The sequence below is a fragment of the Pristis pectinata genome, chromosome 9 (genome assembly GCF_009764475.1).
Source record: "Pristis pectinata isolate sPriPec2 chromosome 9, sPriPec2.1.pri, whole genome shotgun sequence".
Classification (NCBI taxonomy): Eukaryota; Metazoa; Chordata; class Chondrichthyes; order Rhinopristiformes; family Pristidae; genus Pristis; species Pristis pectinata.
The window spans coordinates 69221947-69248203 of NC_067413.1; the positions used below are offsets into that span (position 1 = coordinate 69221947).

At 38.2% G+C, this 26257-nt stretch overlaps 1 protein-coding gene across 12 annotated transcripts in view; it reads left to right on the plus strand.

The window, feature by feature from the left end:
• Positions 1 to 24459, plus strand: part of dtna (dystrobrevin, alpha) — a 194863-nt gene extending 170404 nt beyond the window's left edge. For 7 of the 12 annotated variants that reach the window (XM_052023108.1, XM_052023106.1, XM_052023110.1 and 4 more), the window contains 5 exons: positions 4649 to 4814; positions 6295 to 6384; positions 16343 to 16514; positions 18964 to 19096; positions 22228 to 24459. In XM_052023108.1, coding sequence (XP_051879068.1) covers positions 4649 to 4814; positions 6295 to 6384; positions 16343 to 16514; positions 18964 to 19096; positions 22228 to 22371 — 705 coding nt within the window. In that variant the 3' untranslated portion in view covers positions 22372 to 24459. Of the gene's footprint in view, positions 1 to 4648; positions 4815 to 6294; positions 6385 to 16342; positions 16515 to 18963; positions 19097 to 20595; positions 20634 to 22227 lie in introns of all 12 variants that reach the window. The other 5 variants (XM_052023113.1, XM_052023116.1, XM_052023118.1 and 2 more) reach the window with 3 other exon arrangements.
• The last annotated feature ends 1798 nt before the right edge of the window (positions 24460 to 26257 follow it).

Below are 26257 nucleotides of genomic sequence, written 5' to 3' on the forward strand. Positions count from 1 at the left end.
TTAACCATGCTAAGGTGCATCTTTATTCTAACCTTCTATTCCTTGAAACTAATTAATTCTCTTCCTGAGCTGCTGCATTTCTAAATTATCTTTATGAACCTTTGTTGAACTTTCACTTGTATGTTGAAAGCCTTTCCCAGAAATGTCTACCATTGAATTATGCTGATTCTGCTGTCAAATGTTTTCAACATCCATACACGATACATAAGTAGCCTTCTTGATAGCTGTCTGAAAAAGCACCAGGATTTAGGATCACCTTGGAAAGCAAGGCAAACCCCAATTTTATCAGTATCCCCTTTGATTTCTCTCATCTGCCTCCTCCACTCTCCCCTCCAAAGTAAATGCAAGGAGCTCATGACTTCTTTATCACTAACATTGTTACCAGCCATTCAGCAACCTCTGCTACCTCCCCTCTTTCCTGCTGCTTACCAACGAAAATTTTAGGTACCTAACTGTAAACCCAAACTTTTTCCAGTACGTAACTAATTGGTCCACAAATCATCTATATTTTCCATTGGTAAATAAAAATGAAGAAAAAAAGCTGCAGATGCATTTTAAGAGGCATTTAAACAGGCAAATGAGCAGACGGGGAAAGTAGCGATCTAGACCATGTGCAGGCAGATAGGTTTAATTTAAATTAGCATCGTGGTCAGCACGGACATCGTGATAGAAGGGCCTGTTCCTGTGCTGTACTGTTCTATGTTCTATGACGGATATCTGAAAATGCTGAAACACTCAGCAGGTCAGGCAATATCTGTGAAGGAGAAATGGAGTAAAGTTTCAAGTGCAGGGTTCTTCCACTGAACTCAGTTTCTCTTTCCACAGATGCTGTCTAACCTGCTGAGTGTTCCATCATTTTCTGTTTTTATTCCACATTTTATTGTTCATGATACTCATCTGCTGTTCTCCAATGTCAGGCCAATGCTTTCCTTTCTCCCATATTGACTGATGTGTTTATAGCTTATTTCCTCTCCTCAGGTACTATGGCCCTTAAAGCAACACCAGCTCTCAATTACCTTGTTTCTACTTTCTGTTTGACAGATGGGAGTGTCCCAAACTAAACTGCTTTAGGTGTCGGAATTGATCTCTTTATAGATCTTAGTGTACGGAGCTAAATAATCATTCCAGCACCAAAGTGGTGTTTAAGTGCTACAGGCAGTCTGCCATAGAAAACCTGTACTTAACAATGAAAGGCACAGAGAATCTGTTATAAATAAAGGGTCCTCTATTTAGAAATGGCAACTGTTGGTATGGATGCTGCTGTGGTAGCATCTGGTAGTACATGTCAGCTCTGCGTTTTTCTTCTGTTTTTTTTAACTGAACTGACTGCTCCACAGACCTGATACCCTGTAAATTTCAGGTATGTAACTTCCCCAGAATTTCTTTGGTTTCAAAATTCAGCAGCACTGTGCCTTTTTGTTAAGGTCAGTGGGTGCAAATTTAAATTCTAGATGGTGACAGATGAACACACACATCTGTAGCATGTCCACTGCAGTTTTGAGAAGTTTATGCATAAATAATTCTAAAATGACAGCCAAATCAAAATTTAAACATTACAAACAGTATGTATAAATTAAAGCATGTCAAGTACTATAAATTGACTCGTTATCATCCTTTACAAAGGTATCTGTCTTCTACTTACCTTGTACTCTTATGTAGTGCAACCTCAGGGCTGCAGCTCCCTGGTAGAAGCCTGATAACTCTCATGGGGGAAGTCTGCAGGTAACCTTGTAGGATGACCTCAAGTAGTTCCAGGCAAAGAGAGCCCAGCTTCAGGCTGCAAATTCTCACGAGTCGCAGCAGTCTGGGCTGACTGGCGAATAGGCAGTAAGAAGAGGACAGGTACAGTGATAGTGTTGGAATCATTAATGCTGTCAACCTGCCACACATTCTGTTCCTTTCAACAATTGTAATGATTTATCAGAAGGCACATCATTGGACTGGCCTAGCACAATGCAAGCCCTTTTGCACAGTTATGATGCCAACCACCTGGGTTACTAAGGCCTTGCCAGCAATCTGAGCTTTCACTGTATCACCCGGATATTGGCTAGTTTCTCCTTGTGCTATTTTGGAAACTGAGACATCTCCTATCAAATGCTTCACGATAGACGAGTCTGCCAGAGTGCTAATGAGATCCCATTGCCAAGCAAACATGTCAATTACATTTAGTACCAAACTGGAGTAGCTGAATCAGAGTGTTCATTCAGGTGACAGTACGACCTATGTCTTCCACCTCTGTTTTGCAAGGTTAGAGTTCCTGGCTGTCTAAAAGGGGGAAAGGCACAGGAACAGGATCTTAGTGTGTGGAATCACAGTGGCAGTAAAGTAAGAGATCCATGCTTATACCATCTGAACTTGTAAATTAGAGTGATGCAAGAAGGATGATTTCTGTATGAAGGTACTGTCAGCTTTAATGTTTTTTTAACCATGCTGCTGGTCATAAATTGTGTACTAACTGTTCCAGTAACGGCCAGCACCTTGTCCTCCACAGGATAAAGTCATACAGCCATGCATTGTCCCACACCAATAAGCTGTTGCCACTGCTAGAGTACACCAATCTGCAATACGTTTGGATTATAAACCCATTATGTATGAATATCTGGTGTGTAGCATCTGTGAGGTCTGGGTGTGAGACTTGCAGAAGTAAATGTGAGGGTGTGGTGCACAACATCACTGTTGCGTATGAATCCTGACCAATAGAGATTCTAGTTGGGAGAGTGATGGAGGTGTTGTGCCTTGAATGCTGGCTGGAGTTGGGATAAACTTGATGGGAAATTGCATTTGAAGGTATAATCACTTACCCATATATATGAGTTCATACAACTTTGTGTGGAATTGTATTCAGGTGCCCATGACGACGCCTGTCATTCATGTCCAGAGCTATCCCCTAACTTCTGAATCTGTATCTGAGGAACTTCTGGCCCCTGTAGAAACAACACATAGCTCCTCCTCTCTACCTCCTGCAAAATAGCCTCCAGTACAGCATCTGAAAATTGTATAGATTGCTGTCTGCTGTGTTATGCCATGAGTCTTTTGGGAACTTACAGCCCCTTCCGTAGTGCAGTCACTATACACCTCCACTTTAATGCAAACTAGCTTTAAGTGGGGCCAGCTACGCTCAGAATAAGCTGCTAATGCTGCACTTACCATAGTTTGCACACTGAAAATATCATGAACAGGCATTGTCAATCTGGTATGCTGCTTGTATTGAGACAAATGACCATTGATTAATCAAATATTGCAGCACAGTGCATTGCAGGTAGTGCAGCAGTCTTACAGTACCAGCAACCCGGCTTCAATTCTGTCTGTGTGGAGTTTGCATGCTCGCTCTGTGACTGCATGGGTTTGCATTGGGTGCTTCAGTTTTCTCCCATTTCCCAACAATCTGCAGGTTGTCAGGTTAATTAGCTTCTATAAATTAGCCCTAGTGTAGGTGGATTGTAGAGGACCAGGGGGTGTTAATGGGCATGTGTAAGAGGATAGTTTACAGGGAAGAAAGTGAGGGAAGGGATTGACTGGATTACTCAGAAAGCCATCATTAATTGATGGGTCAAATGGTTTCCAATGATGTAAAGAAATATGAAAATTGCAATTCTTGCACCTGTATTCAGAGTTATCAAATTTAACTGCTTTTGTTTTTTTTGAACATTCTCATGATCTGCTTGCTTCGTCTCTACTAGCAACCTTTTCTGTAAGGATCATCAGTGATAATTGTGCTGTGAAGTTTTTTTCCTGTGGAACAGACTATGACCCTACAAACGGAACTCCTTTTTGTACTTTTTCTGGGTGTCCAATGTATGGCTTTATTCAACTTATTGTCATGTTTCTTCTTGCTGGTACAATGGAGATGTTTGTTTCCTTCTGTTTTACAAAAGCTTATGGGACATGGATGGCATTTTCATGGCAACTTGCTTTTGGTAAAGAAGCACTGCTGAGTGTACCACATGAGTTTGTCCAAGGCAACCTGGAGTTACCTCCTAAGTATCTTGCTGCTCTGATGGCAGTATTGACTAGGTGGGCTTTCACGTTCAGCAGCCCATTTGGCCGTGGTTGGACTAATGGATGCAATCAGATCTTAAAGGCTCTGAAACACAACTTTCACCACAGCCTGGAAGCTGTGATTCCTGTTGTGATCTATTCTGTCCCTTAGTGTCTTGGGAACTATATGCTGTTTCCACTGGTATAGGAAATGCAAATTAGTACTTAGCCTCCTCATAACTTGGGATCTACAGCATGACGTTGCCATTCACTCCACTGATGCTGCAGATATTACAAAGCTTCAATCGTGTGGCTATATAACTTCCATGGTACTTTTATCAATGAAAGCACCTTGGAAGTTTTGTAGCCACATAATTTATGCTAATAGTGATTCCTGTTAGTTGGTGCATATGCTTGAGCCTCAGGGTGTCTAAATAGGTGTGATGTCTCTCAAACCCGTATTGTTCTGTGACCTACTAATCAGAAGGCAGTTTGCCTTCACTATTTTCAAAAGCAGGTAACATTTTCTACTCTTCCAGTTACTATCATAGTAATGAAATAGAACTATTTCTCGTTAACCTAATAGAAAAAGTAGTTTTTAAAAAGCTCCCCATAGGGTGCTTTATATGCAATAGGCACATAAACAGTAACGTGATTTGTTTCTTTTCAGACTCAGGGGGCAGGATCTCCTCGATCATCACCAAGTCACACCATCAGTCGATCTGTTCCTATTCCAATGCCTATCAGATCGACCTCTGCCTGCTCAACTCCAACTCATACACCTCAAGATTCGTTGACAGGGGTTGGAGGAGATGTACAGGAAGCATTTGCACAGAGTGAGTTACTTTCAAAAATATTTTTGAAAGAAGATGTTGTTGGAGAAGTTTGCCTGAATTGCATTTTGTTTGATTCAAATTGCATATGGGGTAACTTAGGAGCAGGATCTTCTGTGCCTCGATATAAAATTGACAATAGCAGTGAGTATTGGTTGTTTCATGGACTGAAGGAATGTATACAGTTCACCAATGGCTGATATTAGGACCACTACTCTTTTTGATGTAAGTGACCTGTACCTGGGTATTCAGGGCAATATTTCAATTTTTACAGATGATACACAGTAATAGATAACAGAGTTCAGACAGACACTAACAGAATGGTTAAGTAGGCAGATAGGTAGTGGATGAAATTAACTGAGAGAATTTACACTTGATAGAATCAGGAAAAGGGATAGGAAATAAATGGTACAAATTTAAAGTGGATGCAGGAACAGGAAGACTTGACAGTGTATGCACATTAATTAAACCATAGGATAGACTAAGGAGACTGTTAAAAAAGCATCTGGGATCCTAAGTTTTACCAACAGAGGAATAGAAAACAAAGAATAAAAGTAAGGATGACACAGTGGTGTTGCATGTAGTGCAGCTGTCTCACAGCTCCAATGATCTTGTCCTCAGCTCCAGTGACTTGTTCAGTTCTGGCTTCCGGTGTGTTTGTGAAGTTTGCGCATTCTCTCTGTGACTCTATAAATTTCCTCCAGTGCTACAGTTTCCTCCCACATACCAAAAGTGTGCTGGTTGTCAGATTAAGTGGCCACTGTAAATGATTCTGAGTGTAAATATCTGGTGGGAGAATCAGAGTTATGTTAATCGGCGTGTGTGAGAGAATAGGTTACAGGGTAATGGGATTCTTCTGAGGGCTGGCATAGACTCACTGGGCTGAATGGCCTCTTTCTACATCATTATCAAATACAGGATGTTTGCTAAACATTTATGAAGCACTGGTTTGGCCTTAGCTTAGAATATAGTGTTCCATTTTTGATAGCTGATTTGGGCCATAATAGCAAGGTATTTATGAGGATGCAGAAGAGATGTAGCGAAATTTTACCAGGGAAGAGGGACTTCAGTTATGTGAATAAACTGGGCATTATCGAGACCTGGAATGCAGTGTACAATGAAATAGTGAAAGCAGTTTCAATTGTATTATTCAAAAGAGAAGGAAATAAATATGTAAAGTATGTAAGGGGGAAGAAAGAGGTTCACAGGGTTATGGGTAAAGGGATGGGGGGGTTGGAAGGTCAGGGGACTTAAATATGGTTTGGAGTTGTTGTTAGCCTCAATTAAAGAGCCTATGCAAGTACTGTGGGCTGAATGGCTTTTTTTTTCTACGTTGTGTCATTTTGATTCTGTAAATTCATGGATTATGAGAAATGTTTTTTCTTAAGACAATATAAAAACTACTATATATAAAAGAAAATACAAAATTGTAGCATTACTTTATGATCTCATTTTTAAAAAAAGCAAGTTATTTTCTTTGCAGCTTCCAGGAGAAATTTGAGAAATGATCTGTTAGTGGCAGCAGATTCCATTACAAACACAATGTCCTCTTTGGTAAAAGAGTTGAATTCAGGTATGTAATCACAATCAATACAGGCAACTCTGTGCTACGTGGGGTTGCGTTTCTTGGAAAATGGCCATATCGTGATTTTCCGTAATGTGAAGCCACATCATCTGTGTATGTGTCAAGAAACGTTGAAAAAAAAGCATTGATTTAATTACTTTTATTCACATAAATTCCATAAGAATAAATCCAGGAATTTTTGCAGTCTCTGTACTAAGACTAGATATTGTCACTTTTCCAGATTCCACATTATTAACTGAATTTAAATTCCAAAGCTGCCATAGTAGGATATAAACTTGGATTCCTGAATTATTAGTCCAGGCTTCTGGATTATTAGTTTGGTAATTTAGCTATTACACCTCTGAAGTAGCTTTTATGTAATTAAAGAAGCTCTTGCCATGGTTTTTTTCTCCTTTTTTTAATTTGTCTTTTATCCTGTGGTTGGATCATTTTTGCTGTTGTCCCATTCAGAAACAAATGTTGCATGTAAGGAATTATTTCTTTAACTGCTAGCCATTGCCTATCCACTGCCTTAACTTTTAATGTAATTTCCAAATCTACCCCAGTAACCTTTGTTTTGATTCAAAGCCATAGTTTCAAATTGAACAGCATAGGAACAATGTAAAATTCTATCCTATTATTGTCATTCTAACCTGGCATAACGAGAGTAACAATTAACTCTTTGCACAGAACTAGATCTAAAATAACGTGTTCCCTAGATGGTTTCTCAATATAACATAGTCATCTAGAAATCCATTGTATATACATTCCAGGAATTCATCTTTTTCATTATAAGTACTAATTTGCTTTGCCCAATCTATATATTCCATCCCTGTTACACTCACCTCTGATTTTCTCATTTATGCTGTGTTCTACATCAAAACTGCTGTTCAGAGGCCTGTAAACAACTCTCATCAATATTTTCTACCCTTGCTGCTGATTAGCTCCAGCCAAACTGATTCTAATTATATACCATGATCGGCTGAGCCAAGATCCTTTCTAACTATTGATGTCATCTCTTATTAACACCATGACACCACCTCCTTTTCCATGAGCCTATCCTTTCTAAATGCCTAGTACCAAAGAAAATTTAGTTCCTAGCTTTGGACACCCTGCAGCCATATTTCTGTAGTGGCAATTAGATCATACTCATTTACTATATTTGTGCTGTGAATTCATCCACCTTGCTGCAAATATAGCATTTATTTGATGTAGTGCCTTTAAAATTAATCTTTTAACATTTTTCCATGCTCTGACCTTACTGATTACATGAACTTAGGTTTTTCTTCCTTATTGCACTCTCATGTTAACGATGTAACTTCCCTCACCATATTTTTTTCCTCTCCTTTTCGTACTCCTTATGCAAAAATACAAAGACTGCACTCCAGTACATTTAGTTAAAGTTTTCTTTTGGCTGCAGTCAACTGACAATGCATGCAGGTCCTCCTCAGGTTATGGCAGGATTCTGTTCCTAAGAAATGTTTGTAATCTGGATAGTCCACGTCGGAAATGTGGCAGTGAACAGAGTTCCCAGGCAGGAGAAGATGCCTGCAGCCCCGCAGCAGCTGGTAAATCCGTCCTGCCAGTTTTCCAAACATTCATTCAGGTGTTCATAACCTGGGGAGGATTGGTAAAACATATCGTCTGAGGAAAATGCATTGATACACTCAGTAAGTATATTTCACTGAGTTGATGAAACACTATTTGGTATCTGTGATCAAACAAGCATGTTGTGGTGCAGGGCACAGTATAGTGAGGGGGATTGACACTGTTCTCTGCAGCAAAGAGCAAGAGTATGTTGCCTACTCTGTGCCAGAGCTCAGGACATCTGCTCAAGGCTGGAGACGAGCTTGCAGTGGGAGACGAAAGATCCAGTGATCATACTGCATGCAAATACTAACAACATAGGCAGTTCAAACAGATTCTGCATAATCAGTATGAGGAACCAAATGCCAAATTAAGAAAGAGAACCTCAAAGTTAATAATCTCTGGATTGTTAATTGATCCACATTCAAATTGGCATAGGGCAGATAAGGTTGAAGAAATGAATGCAGGGCTCAAAGACTGGTGTGTAGAAGTGGGTTCTGGTTTATGAGGCACTGGCACCGGGCGAAAGTGGGGACCGCACCATCAAAGTCTACACCTGAACCATCCTGCGACTGGTGTTCTTGTGAGCTACGTAACTATGAAAGTGAATGTGATTTTAAACTAAATAGTGTTAGCAAGAGATCAAAGTTAGGAAGAAGTGGTAAATCAAAATGTAGACTCAAGGCGAGAGAGAAAATTGCCAACATGGGAAAAGATAAAGAAACTGTGACGGGAAGGAATTTAAAGTACAAATCCAAGACTGAATTAGTAGATAAAATTAGAGGTTACATACAATAATAAAAGGGCAAAACTAAAGCTCTGAACTGAAACTGCAAATAGAATGAATAATTATGGTCTGATGACTATTACAGAGACATGACTGCAGGATGAATATTGAAGAGTACATGGTATTTAAGAAATATAGGAAGTGAGGAAAAGAAGCAGGAATGGCTCTGTTAATTACGATGTCTTAGCTCAATGGAGAGCGATGGTTTATGTTCAGGAAACCATGAAGAAAAGGTGGTTTGGATGGAGATGAGAAATAATGTTGTGGAAGTTTGTGTACACATGGTAGGATGGAGTTAAAATGAGAGCTTATCAGAAAGATTCAGTGATGATCATGGGGAAGTTTAATCTACATATGGGCTGGAAAAAGCAGATGGGCAAATCCCTGGAATAAGGAATTTATAGTGGTTTTGATATAGTTTCTCAGAACAGCATGTCCTGGAACCAACCAGAGAGCAGTCTAAACTAGACCAGTTGTTGTGCATTGAGGATTAATTAATTTACTTCACAGTAAATACACCCAAAGTTTGCAGTGATCATAATGGAATTGAATTTTGCATTCAGCTTGAGGGAGAGAAGATTGGATCTAAGACAAGTATTTTAAATTTAAATGAAGGCATCTATAAGTATGTGAAAGCAGAGATGGTTAAAGCAGACTAAATTAAATTTAGGGAATGGTCAGCCAAGATGCTGCGGAAAATGTATAAGGGGATCTTTCAGAATACATAGAATATGTCCCGAGAAAGAAAAGGTTCCAGGGTGAGGTCTTCCAACCCATGATTAAATAAAAAAGGTAAAGTATCAGACTTAAAGGAAAGGAATATAGCTATGTTGAACATAGAGCAGCCCGGCACAGGAACAGGCACTTCTGCCCACCACGTTTGCGCCAACCATGATATAATTCTAAACTAATCCCATCTGCCTGCATATGGTCCGTATCCCTCTATTCCCTGCCTGTTCATGTGTCTGCCTAAATAGCTCTTAAATGTCACTATGGTATCTGCTTCTCCCACCTCCCCTGTTTCAGGCACCTACCACTCTCTGTCTGGTATTGGTATTGGTTTATTATTGTCACTTGTACCGAGGTACAGTGAAAAACTTGTCTTGCATACCGATCGTACAGGTCAATTCATTACCTAGTGCAGTTACATTGGGTTAGTGCAGAGTACATTGATGTAGTACAGGTAAAAACAATAACAGTACAGAGTAAAGTGACACAGCTACAGAGAAAGTGCAGTGCAATAAGGTGCAAGGTCACAACAAGGTAGATCGTGAGGTCATAGTCCATCTCATTGTATAAGGGAACCATTCAATAGTCTTATCACAGTGGGGTAGAAGCTGTCCTTAAGTCTGGTGGTACGTGCCCTCAGGCTCCTGTATCTTCTACCGGATGGAAGAGGAGAGAAGAGAGAATGACCTGGATGGGTGGGGTCTTTGATTATGCTGGCTGCTTCACCAAGACAGCGAGAGGTAAAGACAGAGTCCAAGGAGGGGAGAGAGACTGGTTTCTGTGATGTGCTGGGCAGTGTTCACAACTCTCTGCAGTTTCTTATGGTCCTGGGCAGAGCAGTTGCCGTACCAAGCCGTGATGCATCCAAATTGGATGCTTTCTATGGAGCATCGATAAAAGTTGCTAAGTGTCAAAGGGGACAAACCGAATTTCTTTAGCCTCCTGAGGAAGTAGAGGCACTGGTGAGCTTTCTTGGCTGCGGCATCTACGTGATTTGACCAGGACAAGCTGTTGGTGATGTTCCCTCCCAGGAACTTGAAGCTCTCAACCCTCTTGACCTCAGCACCATTGATGTAGACAGGTGCATGTACACCGCCCCTTTCCCTGAAGTCAATGACCGGCTCTTTTGTTGACATTGAGGGCAAGGTTGTTGTCATGACACCATTCCACTAAGCTCTCTATCTCCTTCCTGTACTCCGACTCATCTCTGTTGTTGACCCTTTTACCTTTACAGGGTGCTGACTGACAGGATGGACAAAAGACTCTTCAACTAAGTTTAATACAGCTCACTCTTTATTATTGCTTTAATACTTTATACAGCTAATTTCGCTGGCTTCACATTCAGCTTATTTCAGTCTTTATTGGTACTTCACTCACTTAAAGCACAGAGTCATGCAATTAGACCTCAATAGCTTCGCATTTAGTTTGTTATTCTAACATCACCAATTTTAGTAACATTACAAGACTCACAGCTTGGATTTAAGTACTACCTGTGTGAGATGAACTAGCCAGACTTACTCTGATGGGTTGTCTTCTCTAAGTCTTGAACTCAGGGCTCCTCCTTCTGAGTGTTGGTCCTTGGTTCTCACACACACCAGGGTATAGCAAGGAGTTAAGTCTTGTTTCCAAGAGCCATCTCCCTCCTGTTCCTTCTGTTTTCCTCCAATGAGATGATATCACATCGATAGTCTAGTCCTGATCTGACCCATTTCATTCATCTTTGTTCCATTACCACTGGACTCTTGGATTTTACGCTGCCCTCTCCATCTTCTGCTTCACCAATTATGAAGCACTTGCAGGTACTGAGCCAATCAAGTACACCAAAGACTAAAATTGATTTGTCCTGACAGATCATTCCTCTGTTCTTCAATGGTTGTTTTTAACTCTTTGAGTACCACACCATGTAAAAGAAAACTTGTCCCACAAATCTCCTTTAAATTTTCCTCCTCTCACCTTAAACCTATGCCCTTCAGTATTTAACATTTTCACCCTGGGGAAAAAGACTCTATCTACCCAACTTATGCCTCTCATAATTTTACATACTTGCCTCTTAGCCTTTGACGCTCCAGAGAAATGGATGGATAGCAGATCAGATGATTGGACAGGATGTACAAAAACTGCAAGAAATAACTAAAAAATTAACAAGGAAAGAAAAATGAGAGTCTGAGACAAAGCTTGCCTGAAATGTGCAAACAGATAATAAGAGTTTTCATAGATACTGTATGTTTAAAAGAAAAGATTAAACAATGAGAAAGTTGATCCTATTTAAAATGAGTTTGAGGAATTAATAATTAGAAATAAGCAGATGCTAGATGAATTACACAGATGTTTTGCATTGGTTTTCATTATAGAGAATTCAAGTAATAGCCCAAAAATAACTGTAAATCGGGAATTGGAAGGGAGGGAAGAACTCAGGAAAATTACAGTTACCAAGTGGTAAGACAAGTCCCTGAGTTCTGATGCGTAGGTTCTGAAATAAAACGTGACTGGTGAGATAGTTGATGTATTGGTTTTAATTTTCCAAAATCCTGAAGATTCAGGGAAGACTCCATTCAAATGGAAAACAGTGAACATAATTATTTTATTCTAAAAGGATGGGAAATGGAAAGCAGGAAACTACAAACTGGTTAGTTTAATGTCTGTCATAGGGAAAATGTGTAGTGCTATTCTTAAAAATGTTATAACAGGAAATTTATTAAAGTTCTTTCAAGAAGTAACATATGCTCTGAATAAAGGGAAACCAGTGCATGAACAGCACTTAGATTTCCAGAAGGCATTTGATAATGCTGCAGAAAAGGTTATTGAGGAAAATAAAAGCTCATGGTGCAGGTGATAACATATTGACTTCATAGAAGGTTGGCTGACCATATGCCATTTTGGTCCCCCTTCCCCTCCTGGTCCCATTCACCTACTACACACACGGTTCACCCACAGGCTTCCACCCGTCCCGCCTTCTGGTTCTGGTTCCATCTGCCATTTACCTCTCCCCTAATGGTTCCCATTATCACCTTCCATACTTATCAGATTCTAGCACTGGTAGCATTTGTGTTCCTTCTTATAACCCTCCCAGCTGTCTCCACCTTCACCCTCCCCTCCCCACACCTGGCTCCATCTGCTTTTGTGTCTGCCTCCATCTATCATCCACCTGCCCCTGTCTCCGAACTCCACTCCTCCTCCTGCCCTACCTGGCTTATTCTGCCTGTCTTTCTTCACCCCTCCTTGGTCCACCAATCACCTCTGGCTCCCTTCTAACCACTTCACTTCTCCTCTTTATACCGGCTATCTTTCCTCTCCACTCTCAGAAACGTTGACAATTCCTGCTGATGGACCTGCTGAGTTCCTGCAGCAGATTATTTGTTGCTACAAAGAGTTATAGATGGGTTAAGTAGCTGGGCAAAGATCTGGCAAATGAAGTATAATGTGGGAAATGTGAAATTGTCCAGTTGACAGGAAAAGTATAAAATATAAACTGTTGAGAGAATGTAGATGCCAAGACACCAAGGGATCTGGGTCTCCTTGTACATGATTTGGAAATGTAGATACAGCATGTAATCAGGAAAACTAACAGAATGTTATCATTTATTGCTTAGGGAATTGAATACAAAATAAGAGGTTATCTTCAGCTGTACAGGGAATTGGTGAAACCACATCTGGAGTCCTCTGCACAGTTTTAATCAACTTATTTAAGGCTGTAAATGCATTTGCAAGCAGTTCAGAGGTTTACTACAATGAGACCTAGAATGAATGAGTTCTGTAATGAGGAAATGTTTTACAGATGAGGCTTGTATTCACTAAAGCTTAGAAGGGTGAAAGGGGGGCGATTGAAATTTATATAGATCCTGAGGGATCTTCACAGGCTGGACATAGAACATTTCTCTTGTGGAAGAATCTACAACTAAGGGTTTTAAAAGAGTTGGGACAAAGATTTTTCCTCTCAAAAGATCATAAGTCTTTGGAACTCTTCTTCAAAGGGCAGTGGAAGCAGCATCCCTGAATATTTTTAAAGCAGAAATAGATTCTTGCTAAATAAGGAGGTGAAAGGGGGTATGTGGGAATGTGGACTTGAGGTTACCATCAGGCCAGCCGAGATCTTACTAAATGACGAAGCAGGCTCAAAGTGAGGAGTGACCTACATATACTTCTACTTTGTATGTTTGTGTGGTTCCTTTCCAAGGACTGGTACCAATGTTTTAAGAATCTTAAGATCTCTCCTTTGTCTGAAGCTACTTATTTTCAAATCCAGAAATAAATAACAACCACCAAGAGCAAAAAGCAAAAGCCCTGGGACCATAATCCAAGAAAGAATCAGTGCTCCGAAGACAGGACAGAAATGGAGCAAATTACTGAGAGTATAAAGAAGAGCTGCTTGCTTTCCGAAACAATTATTAATAAGTCATTGAGCATATAAGTTCAGAAGGTCCTCGGGCTTCTGATCTCTGCTGAGTTCTCAGATCTCGGCCAAACTGGTAGAAGTCTTTTTGAGATCAGGGAAAGAAGATGAGGGAGAATATCTATTCCAAACCACTATTCAGTGACTCACTGGGCTGAATGTCTTCCTATGTAACAATTCTACGATTCATTTGAAAATGCACAGGCAGAGCATCTTGTTTTCTTTTACCCAAGGCATTTGAAACACGCAAGTATCATATTACAGGAAAATTGAAAGGGAGAAGTCCTTGCCCCCAACATTAGAACATTGCATTTTCAGTCTTTTCATTAAAGCAGATGTAAAATTATACTGGATCCCTGACTGTGCATCTGTCTGCTGTATATTTCTACTGTTGTCTTGTTTAGATACTGCATCATCCCTGAAACTGGGAACAAGAAAATTTATTCAAGACTTTTAGTATTTTCGCTGTGTATGAGTTTGCCCACATTATAATAGTGGCTATACTTAAGAATTACTTAATTTTCTTGAGTAGCCCAAGGATGTGAAGATCCTTACAGAAATATAAGATGTTGTCTTCTTTAAATAATGGGCAGCCAAATGAAAGACACCATCAGGAAATCATAACCAAAAATATATAGACAACTTTGTGATGTACCAATAGAGTGATGTGCTGTAAATCTTCTTACAATAGAATTTTTAACAGAGATATCCCATCTGCCCACTCAGCTTGATGTAAAATAATTAGTTGAAGTGTTGCAAGGGAGTTGCCTTGGTTCTGATGAAAGATTATCTTTGACTAAAATTCAGCTAAACAATAATACAGAAGCAAAATGTCATGAATGCTGATGAATATCAAAAAAGCAAAAATGCTGAATATGTTTATCAGAACTAAGGAGAATTGGACATAAAATAGGTTTTAATTTGCAAAGGGAACAAAGGGAAGTAGGGAGAGGAGGAGAGAACAAAAGGGAAGAACTCTGATAGGATAGAAAGTAGGAAAGAGTAGAATTAAAAAGGGATAATAATGCAAGGAAAAAGAGGGTATTAATGGGACCCGTAAGGGAACAAAAGATTAGACTTATGGAGGTAGATGAGAGCGGGTTAGTAAACTGAGGAACCAACCAGAATTGAGTTCCTTGTGCTGGGCTGGGACCTGTTCAAGGAGATGCCCTTTGAATCACCATTTCTCAAGCAATGGAAAATTTCTATTTTTGTTTCAGATTCCAGCTTCTGCAGTTTTATTTATTTTCCAGTGGAAAATCTTGTTGTCCTGACAGTGCCTCTGAACTATGCGGACAAATTTCCCCACCAATTCTGTCAATGAACATTGCATGGGGAATTTCATCTTTATTAGATATGTGCCTGATGAGGAAATACACAATCCTTGCAAGGGCATATTGTGATTGAGAGTGCACCATTGAATTTCTGGAGTGGCACTATTCAGTCTGGAAATTATTGTAATCACTCCAGGAAAAACTACTTACAAGCAATGCGTATTGAAAAATGTGCTTATTGATTTAAACTTCTAGGCCTTTCCACAGATCTACCTCACCTGCCAAATGGTTCCTGAATTTTTGTTTTTTATTTCAAATGATCAAGAGAAATTTTGTGGATTTTTTTTTTGCTGTGTATGAGCTCTTGCAACCTTTGCCCACATTGTAATAGTGGCTATACTTCAGAAGTACTTAATTTTCTTTGTTTTAGAGCATCCCAAGGATGTGAAGATCCTTACAGAAGTATAAGCTGTTATCTTCTTTAAATAATTATCTTCTTTAAAAAATGAAAGACACCATCAAGAAATCATAACCAAAAATATATAGACAACTTTGTGATAGGAAACAGTATAAAATACCATACTACCTTGCCTGCCCTTATAAATCATTGTAACTTTGACCAGCAATCAGAGCCTGTAAGCAGGACTGCAAGAACCTGCTTCAATACTTACCCAGCAAACACTGTTTTCTACACTTCCAGTGTAGGAAGAGCATCCAGTAAGAATACCTTGTCTTGCCCACTACTACAAAGATATAAAAGCTGAAAAATATGTGGGATACATGACAATGACAAATTGGCTCACTTGTTATTTTGAATCCTGCATTTGATACTAACTAATTAAGATCAATTGCATTCATAAAGCCATATCACTGTATCATTTCTACAATGACTATTTATTATTGTTCGGTATTTTTAATTGTTCGGAATCTCCACATTCAACTATTTGCTATGAAAGGAAATGGGAATAAATTTTTAAATAATTATTATTGTTGCTATTTATTGCATGCTTTGTGCAGGGAAATTCACTATTTTCATTTTCCTCTCTGGAAGAAAATGAAATCTCAAGACAGTTCATTTATTAACCTATTTATTATCAGGAAAAAGTATATCCAAGTGCATTCTCATACATTTACATTTATGTACCTAGCAGGTATAAACTATTTATGTCACTATTAATGAATGTTTTGCTTTCAATTCAGCAGAGGCTGGCAGTGAAACAGAGAGCAATGTGGACTCTGATTTTAGTCGCACTCATTTAGATGACATTGTTCCTTCACCAACTTCTGAGAAAGCCTTTCTTGCTCAGATCAATGCCAGAAATCCCAGCTATATCCAGAGTGCTGCTGCAACAGGAACAATTCAAAGTGATATGTAAGCATGATTAATTTTGTCTTTTTTCCCTGTGTTGAATAATAAATTTGAAAAATTATGCTCATGTATATTTTCAACAAGTTACGCTTTTATCCTTGATAATCTTTATGGAAATCCTCTTCTTTTTCTTCCTCCTTCCTCCCAAAATATAAATTAATCAACCATTTGAACAATCTTGCTGAGAAGGAAAAACATTTCTGCAGGAAGCTTTAAACTATTTCTCTGAAATTAAGTATTTCATGGTTCAGCCTTATTTTCAACAAAATATAATGTACTGCAATTTGCATTTATAAAGCAGCCTTAACAAAGTACTATTGCAAGTTGTTGAACAAAAAAGTGAGGCTGTTTCTGCCAAGCTTTAAGCAACCAGTAGCAACATCTCCACAAGCGTCATCTATAGGGTCTTCATATAGAATAATATACAGTGTACAGCATTACAACATATACAGCATTACAACAGTTTGGGTATCAAAAATTCACCCTTACAGAATTCACAAATCACTAGCAAAAATATGAGATAAGGAATAAAAAGTCACTCTTACAGAATTTATGTGAAAAAAATAAACAAATAAGCCCAAAGCGTATACAGAGAACCGAACCAGTTGATGAAGGACAATGATCACAGGCTACTGGTTCACAGCGGCCGGTCAGTTAAGAGATTTGCTTTGGAAACTGACAAGGCAATCTCTTCCATTGATACTTATACATCCACTTATAGTTAATTAAATCAACAACCCTTTCTCTTCTGTCTACAATACAATCAGGATTCCCTGCCTGACCACGCACCAAAAGGGGCATTACTTTTGAAAGAAAAACTTCCTGTAAAACATGACTCCACTTATAACTTGGGATTCAATGGGGAAAAAAGGATTTGTGTTATGGAAAATCATGACACGGATGGTTTTCTAGGAATTGAACCCTTCTCTAATGTGGCAGTACACTGTATCAGAGAATGGTTGAAACATAGAAGGAGACCATTCAGTCCATCGTGTCCATGCTGGCTCTCTACTACAGCAAAAATCTAATTCCACCCCTTCTCCATAGCCTATCACCCTTGCTCACCTGGATCCACTTATCACCAGCTTTTGCTCCACCCCTTCTCCTCACCACTATATGCTGGCTACCTCCCCTTTATCTCTCAGTCCACATGAAGTGTCTAGACCTGAAATGTCAACAGTCCATTTCCCTCCACAGATGCGACCTGACTCATTGAGTTCCTCCACCATTTTGTTTCTTCTTCAAGAATATGTAAATGGGTTTTCCTGAAAAATGCTGGCAATTCCTCATGAAATTGTGAATGTGGAAGTTCTGAATGGCCTAAAGGTGCAACTTGGCTGTTTTCTGTCTCTAACCCAACATATTTGTTGAGTCAACTGAGTGATAATGATCACTAGTCCTCATGCCTCCCATTGAACCATGATCTCACCACTGAACATTAGGCTATTGCCTCGCTGATGATCACTGAACTCATTTCCTCCAAAGATCTTCTCTCCACAGCCTTCAGCCTTGTAATCCCTCTTCCACCTCTTCCCCAAGATCCTCAAGCAGAAATGTCCTGGTAAACCCATTATTTCAGCCTGCTGTTGCTCCATAGACCATTATCAACCAGAGATTTGTGAGAATCTGGAAGATACTGCCTGAGAGAGTGGTGGAAACAGAGTCACTGACAGCGTTTAAGATGTGTCTAGACGAGCACTTAAATTGACTAGGCATAGAAGGCTATGGGCCAAGCGCTGGAAGATGGTATTAATATGGACAGGTGCCCACTGGTTGGCATGGATATGGTGGGCTGAATGGCCTATTTCCCTGCTGTGTGACTCTTTGAGAACTTATCTATGAGTGAGGACCAACTTCCTGCAGTTCCCCAGCAGTTAAGCAGGGAAATCTGCCAGTTCAACCAGTGGTAGGTTAGACCTGGCTGTAGAGCATCTCCAGTTATTTCAATGAGCTGGAACTGCTGAAAGGGAGAGAAGTAAGCTTCAAGTTATTCACATCTGTGTGAAAGTAATGAAGTTAACAAAAACACGGGTTAATTCTTTTAAATTATTTCTGGTGTTCTTAAATGTTTTAATTTCATTTTCTCACTTTAAAAAAAGTATGATTTATTTTAAAAGCTATTTTTATTTGACAGCTGGCTAAGCCTGAGGACATGGCTTAACTGGCTGTCAACACATTTCTACTGGTGGTACTAGTTCAGGCCATATCAAGTTTGCTGTTTATGTCTGGAAGGCTCTGCACTGCATAGAACCTCATCAACCATATTGAAACCGTCTTCATTCAGAAAGTTACCACAAAAAGATCCACTCCATGTAAATGTGGATCTAGTGGTATGGGAACAACGAGTGTGGGAGGCTAACTACCACTAGGTGAATCCAAGTCATTAATGTAAAGAGAGCACATAAACTCAGTGGCAAATATGTTAACTATTTATATTTCCTTTCTTTGTAAGTGTTACAGAAGATGGTGATTCTTATGTTAGAACAGATGATGAAAGTTATGAAAATGAATCTGTCCATCAGCTCGAACATGAGTTAAAACTGGAAGAATACCTGAAGCAAAAACTGCAGGATGAGACCTATCAGGTGAGGCAGGACAGTATGTACAACCACAACACGTGACTTGGCCACAGAAGTTGGTTTCCTTAAAGAAGGTCAGAACTTCTCCTCCTGGTTTGTATTTTGGATGACTTGTGGCACCATGTAAAATGGTTTGCTGGAGCAGAAATAAACCTTTTGCCCTGAATTTCCTCTGTTTTGGCCATTGTGTCAACATGACTTTACAGGAAGTACACCAGGATTTCCACAGTACATTTGCTGAGGCCAAGGTGACCAAGCAGCAGAAAATCTGAAGACATTGAGGGCCAATTCACAAAATTGCTTGAAAATTAAAAATCATGGAATTTGATGATTCTGTCTATATAATTTCAAAGCAATGATTTTTGACTAGTTAGGAAAGCCTATGTATTATCAAGATGGAATCTCATTCACTATCAGAGACCTGATCAATTTGGATTCCATTAAACCAAGTATATTTTTCTTGAAACCAGTAATTGTTTAAATCATGTAGTTATTTATATAATAGAATTTTATAGTTAAAATAGTATTGATAATTTGATCAGTTATGCCAAAGCCACTCCCACATATCAGCTACTAATCCAGTGCTACATAGCTGTACAATATTGATGTATACAATGCTGAATAATCCAGGTCACATAGAGCCTATGTACTATTATATAATAGATTCATTGACAACCTGAACATCACAAAAAAACTGCAGGATGCTGAAAATCTGAGAGCACATCATGCTTGAAACACTCAGCAGGTCAGGCGGCACCTGTGGAAAGAGAAACAGAGTTAATATTTCAGGTCGACTCTTCATCAGAAATATCCTTCAACCTGAAACATTAACTTTGTTTTTCTTTCCACAGTTACTATCCATTGATACCCTGATTGTCATGTTTATGGGAGAAACCCCTTTAATTCACTGGAGGGTGTATAGCGAGATATTTTTAATTGAATCCTTGCTCTTAAAGATGTGTTTTTTCTCTGTTTATCTTATTGTGGGTTATTACTACCTTCTGGAGTTACAATAATCAGTTGGAATTCCTGCAGCCTTTACAGGTCTTAAAAATGTTCTTTGCAGGTTCTGAAGAATGAACATTTTACCAATTATGCACTTCTCAGAAGTTGGCTCAATCAAAGCTGGTTTTACCTTTATTGTTAAATGATTTAATGAGAAATATACTAAGCTTAAAGAAGTTTATTTTTTTACAGTAAGTTCTTATTGTGCCATCCATTTTGGGTTCACGTTATCACTGTGGGAAACACTGTTGGAAAATCAATGTCCAAGCCAGATGCCTAACATTTCCCTTTTTTTTAAATTATTTCTTCTCCTACTGTCTCACCATAATTGCAATATTGAAGCTTACTGCAAGATACTATATTCTTTTTCCCCTTTCACTACACATTTTATTTAACAATTTGGATTTTATTTCCATATCACATCTTTATCATTTTAAGTGGTCACATTAGTTACTCTTGGGGCTATCTTTCTTTCTCTTTATTTTATCTGCTATTTACAGGTCAGTTTGCAGGGGTGAACAGACCTTCTATATCCTGTGTAAGTAATTTTTATCTATCATTGCTACATTGACTTTAACTACTGGCTTTCTGTGTAGATTTGCATGGTGCAGGAAAAAGCACCTACCCAACTAGTTTACTGCCTGTGACAAGAAAAAGAAACATCCTTCCCAAAGATGTTTGAGTGCAAGGCTTGTATTTTCCATTCTATTCATCCATCGTGTGGGAGATTTGGATCTAAGCACAAAATCAAACATGAGCGCTTGGAACTCGGCATCAGAGTTAATGGGCTAGATTTCAAAATTAGGGATAATGCAATGCATCGGAGGGAGGGAGGTTGAATTTACTTGGATGCTTTATTCCAAGGTACAGTCACGTCCTTTAGATTAAATATTACAGAATTGTGCAGTCAAGAGGATTAAAGGGTATGGCTGTATCTGGGGTAATTATGGAAATTCAGAATTAAAGAAGGGGGGAACATCAGTTCTTACACTTGTGCAGTGGGTATGAAATTCCTTATCCCCTTACAGACAAGAGCAAAGACCGTAAAAAGGATGAGTAAACAGGCTCCTGCATTGTGGTATGGGGGCCATTCAGGTTAAAGGAATCAAAAGCAACGTGGTGTTTGTTAGCAAGATAGATACTATGTTATGAAACTGTAACAGCCTTGAAGACTGTGTTGTCTGACCTGTACCAAGATTGAGGATATCTCTTTGGGTCTGGAAGGAACCTTAGGGTGGAAGGGAACGACCCAGTTGTCATCATCCATGTGGGAACAAACAACATTGGTGGGACTAAGAAGGAGGTTCTGTTGCAAGACTATGACAATTAGGGTCAAATTAAAAATCATAATTACAACGCTAATAATCTCTGGATTACTATCCAAGCCATATACAAATTGGTTCAGGTGGTAAGCTAGGGTCACTAAGAGCAGAGATTTGAATGTGTGACTTAAAGATTGGTGTAAGAGAATTGGATTCAATTTATAGGGCACTGACAGCAGTTCTAAGGGAATAAGAGAGTTGTTCTGTTGAGGTGAGCCTCATTTGAATTGGGCTCGGACCAGTGTCCTTATGAATTGAAGAACTAGGGGTGTAGATAAAACTTCAAACAAATTATTTGGCATGGGAGTAGAAGGCTCAGAATTGGGACAAAATTGAACTCATACTTGCATGTGGTTAAATTGTCTACTAACAGCACTGTCTTGTTTCATACATTTAAGAAGGTCTATACTGTTAAGTTCAAGGAACTGTCAGTTCCAATTGATGCAAAGCTCAGTGTACATCATTGCCATCATCAAGAAATAGCAATTGTGTTTACATCATATACGTAAGATATTCTCTGCAGTATTATGAAAAAGCCAAATTCCTCAACTGAAGAATGCAAATGCTTTATTTCTACTGTATTGAATTTTTAGTATCATACTGACCTTTATGGGTCGCATGCTGCATTTCCCTCCAGTTAATGATCTATTGTTTAAGACGTGTTTAAATCATTGCTTTGCAAAATTTTTAAATGTTGATTTGTCAGTTTTTCATTTTCACAACTTAAAACATTCCAATTGATTACTGAGACTTGGTGTCCAATTTGATTTTTGCCCTATGTATAATTCAGTCATTTTGTCCACTTGTTAGGCTAATTACAGTCAAACTGATGATGAGAGCTACGTAAGAACTGATGATGATGAAAGCTGCATACGGACAGATGATGAAGAAGGTCTAACTTCTGGTTTCAGTCAGGAATGGAATGAGCATATGAAGCGTCTTATGACAAAATAAGGATTTTATAATTAGTGTGAATACTGTAGCAAAGTAATTTTAAAAGTTTCTAGTTAGATGTGTTGTCAAACAATTCTTTTACTAAAATTTGGGTTTATCAGCATCTTCTTTATATGGCTTAACTGAGAACAGAATTCAAGGAAACACCACTGCAATTATCACCAAGCTGAACATGTATGGTGTTGCTATTCCAAGAGGAAGCAGTGTTAATATTAAGAAAAGATAATTCTTCACATTTGTGATCAAAATATTCTGTTTACACTTCTAATATTAATACACTTTGTTTTGTTTCTAGCTGAACTGTGCAGTACTTTGACAAAGCAGTTACATATTTTTTCAACTGTGATAAACCTATTTTGGTGAAATGCACTTAAAAATCAGATATTAAGGCACTAAATATGATTATTTATTCAAAATTATAACTACCCACTAACTATTAATTCTCAGCATTTTTAATAAGATGCACATCTGTAAAATAGGAGAACTGTGAGCTGTGTCAAGGACACTCTTAGCTAATTCTGTTCTTGTACTTTGAACCGTAGGTGCCAAAAACAAAAATAGTAACAAAGTTGAAATTAGATCATTTAAGTTCTTTTTTGTGATTGAACAATGGGTTAAGCAATATTTTAAACAAGCATGTCCATTGCTAACTTAAATTACACTTTTTGGTTTGTTTACTGTTATATCATTGTAAAATCGTGAGCTTGAACAGACTGATATTTACACATTACTTGATGTGCATTGCAAATTTTTATGTTTGAACTGTATTATTTTAGTTGGCCATCAGTGTAGTGTGCACATTGCAAGAAAAGAATAGTTTTATCAAATAACGCAGAGAATTATGAATGTTATAAAAGAAGCAGCGTGTGAACGGGGTTCAAGAAGCTTTTGTGGCTTTATTCTGATTAATCCACAGATTACATATGCTGAAGGTTTCAGATACAGTCCTCTCAAGTACCACTTAATTTAAAATGTTAATTGTTTGTACAAAACGGCATTTCTATGTGAGTTGTCACAAAACTAAACATACTTAAAGCCGAATTGCTCTAAAAAGATTTTATTTAATGATTTTTGTTGTCTATAATTTACTCATAATTCTATCACAGGAGCTTTCTAGAGTGGATGCCACATTTAAGTGTACCATATATTACTTTTTAGTTTTAGTGTAGATAAATAAAATGATTTGATAATGACATGAGAGTTACACACTGAATAATCTGCAAACCTCACACAACATATGTATATTGAAAGCTAAAGAATTGCTGAAGAAATCTAAGATTATTATGTGGTAATCATAAATATTATCTTGAAAGCATGTAAAATAACATGAGAAAATCATGTGATTTAATTGATATAATCAGATTAAACACTGAAATTAAATATGTTTAGAATTATTGATTTAAGTCCAATGATTTATCTAAAGAGAATGGATGTAGAATAGAGGTAAAAAGAAAAACACAAATGCTGGAAGTTTTCAGGTAAGGTTGAGAGTGTTATAAGGGAGAAAGGCTAGGCATGTTTCAGAGTTAACCTGCACAAGTTTGTGGCCTTCACTGTGAAACAAATTGTACTCTGTTAGTGCATGAAGTGAAAACTTGTCTAGTTTTGTTTGTTGCACAGTACTATATCTTATATTAATTTTGTCTAACCTTTTCCCAGTTACATAGATTAATTAATGTAGACACATATTATATATACTTAAGTCTCTGTTGCTGAATTCAGAATGGATAAAATAAATTTAACAAAATTGCTGTGAATATTAACCATTTTCCTTCTGTCCAAAATAATGGACATTGAATTTTCACCAAAAGTATCTGACTACATCACGTTTGAACTAACCACAGCAACTGACATATTTAGTGTCTCCTAAAGGAGAGGAAGTAACTTTGAAAGCACTAAAGGCTCACTGTAAAACACTGTTAATGTAATAAAACTACTGATTTATGTTTTGTATTGTTAAGTATTGTACCCATACGTACAGTGTGTTGGAACAAGCTGGGGACTTGCCATGTTTCAAGATTGTTCAAATATTTAACTGTGTGTCTGTATTTTGGAATGGAATATTTCTTCATTAAAGAGAGAATTTCTAAAAAGGCTAGAAGGTAGGGTTCACCTACATTTCTTCCTTTGTAACTTGTGTCTCATTCTTCTATTCTGGTAATATTATCAATTATATAATTGTGGTTGTGATTGGGTTTTCTAAAGATGTGGCTGGAAACTATTACTGAATACTATGTTGAAACATCAGTAAGGGTATTTGCATATTCCTTGAGGTTCTCCAAACTACAACTACAAATAATGAAACTACCTAATATTTCACAGTAATTTATTCACATCCTCTCCAACAACTGTATTAATCCTGCTCTCTATCTCTTATTTAAAACTCAGACTTCCTTACACACCTGCCATATCTGTTCAAGTTCTGTACCATTGTAGTTTACACTGCAAGGGCACTAAGGTTTTGGTTCGGATAAAGGCATCCTTATTTTAGAAATTGCTTCAATATTCCCAAAAATGTGAATTTTTCTCTTCTGCGCAAGACTGGCAATCACAATCTGACTTTTCTCATTTTCTTTACCCTATGTTTTTTCACTCTATCTAACCAGCCAATTGAAGGTTGATTTCTTCCCCAGTTAATCATTACCAGGAGGCCTGTAAATAGGATCAGCTGGTTCTCTCATCCCATCCCCTTCCCCACCTTCCCACATTTTGGTGTGTTAAAAGAAAAATGGCACTTAAACATTACTCATTCCTAAATGCATAATTAAAATGATCAATAGACCCAAAACTTTTATTAAGCTAATGGCCATAAGCAAGTTGTTCATTCAAGGAAAAGTCTTACTATTAATACAGATGGCTGGATCATGAGCAGTCATCCATAAGTCCCTTCACTTAACTCTTGGATATAGAAATTCTTTTATCATTTGTTTATGATGAATGATACTCACTGGTTTGCTGGTGCCAATTACATGTTTTTACATTATTGTCACTGATTCTTCCTCTATCCCATCTGGAGAATAGCAAGACACAAAACCTGGAGTTGTAGGTCTGGCTGCGCCACAGTTACAGTGGAATTTTACAGCAAGTGCCTAATGAAAATGCAGTTTCACAGTTAGAATTTGCTCCTTATATGGACAGAGCACATCAAATAAGCATTGCTTTTCTTCTTTGACATGAAACACGGATTGATGTAGTAAGTAAAACTGTATCTCACCTGTCACTAATGCTTAACACTAATGTAACACCTCTTTATTCACCAAATGACAACCCACACTGTCAGTGGAAATAATATCAAAAGTTTGCCATAAAGTTTATCCAAGAAAAGTGATGTCAAAGAAAAGTAAGCTGCCAACAATATCCTTGTACCACAGGCTCGAACATGGGGAAGCAAAAACTTAACACCTTCAGTACTTTTGTGTAATAACTTAATCGTGCTGGATTCTGACTACTGCCTTGACTTGCTTCCCCTGGACCAGAAGTAGAGGGGTGATCTCACTGGCCCTTGAGACAAGCACCTAGGCCTTGACAGTGATTCCACCTCAGACAGTGAAGTACAGAGGCCCTGTTCCCGAATGTCACCAGAAGGCTTCAACTGAAGGCAGAGCTGGGATGGAGCTTTGTCTTTTGTCAAATCTCTCAAGAATTTTATGTTTTCAAATGCCTCATAGATATTTTTAAAAACTGTTAAAGTAAATAGTTTAAAAATATATTTAAAAAATAAATACATGAAACACCAAGAAATAAAAACATTAAACTAAATCAATTTTTAAAAATGACTTGGCTTTCCCTTCACCACCAAATGGAACCAATGCGATACAGTTGTCAGCACATTTGTTCCATCACTGGAAGCTACTGATGAGGCCAAGGAGGAGTTCAACTCCAAACA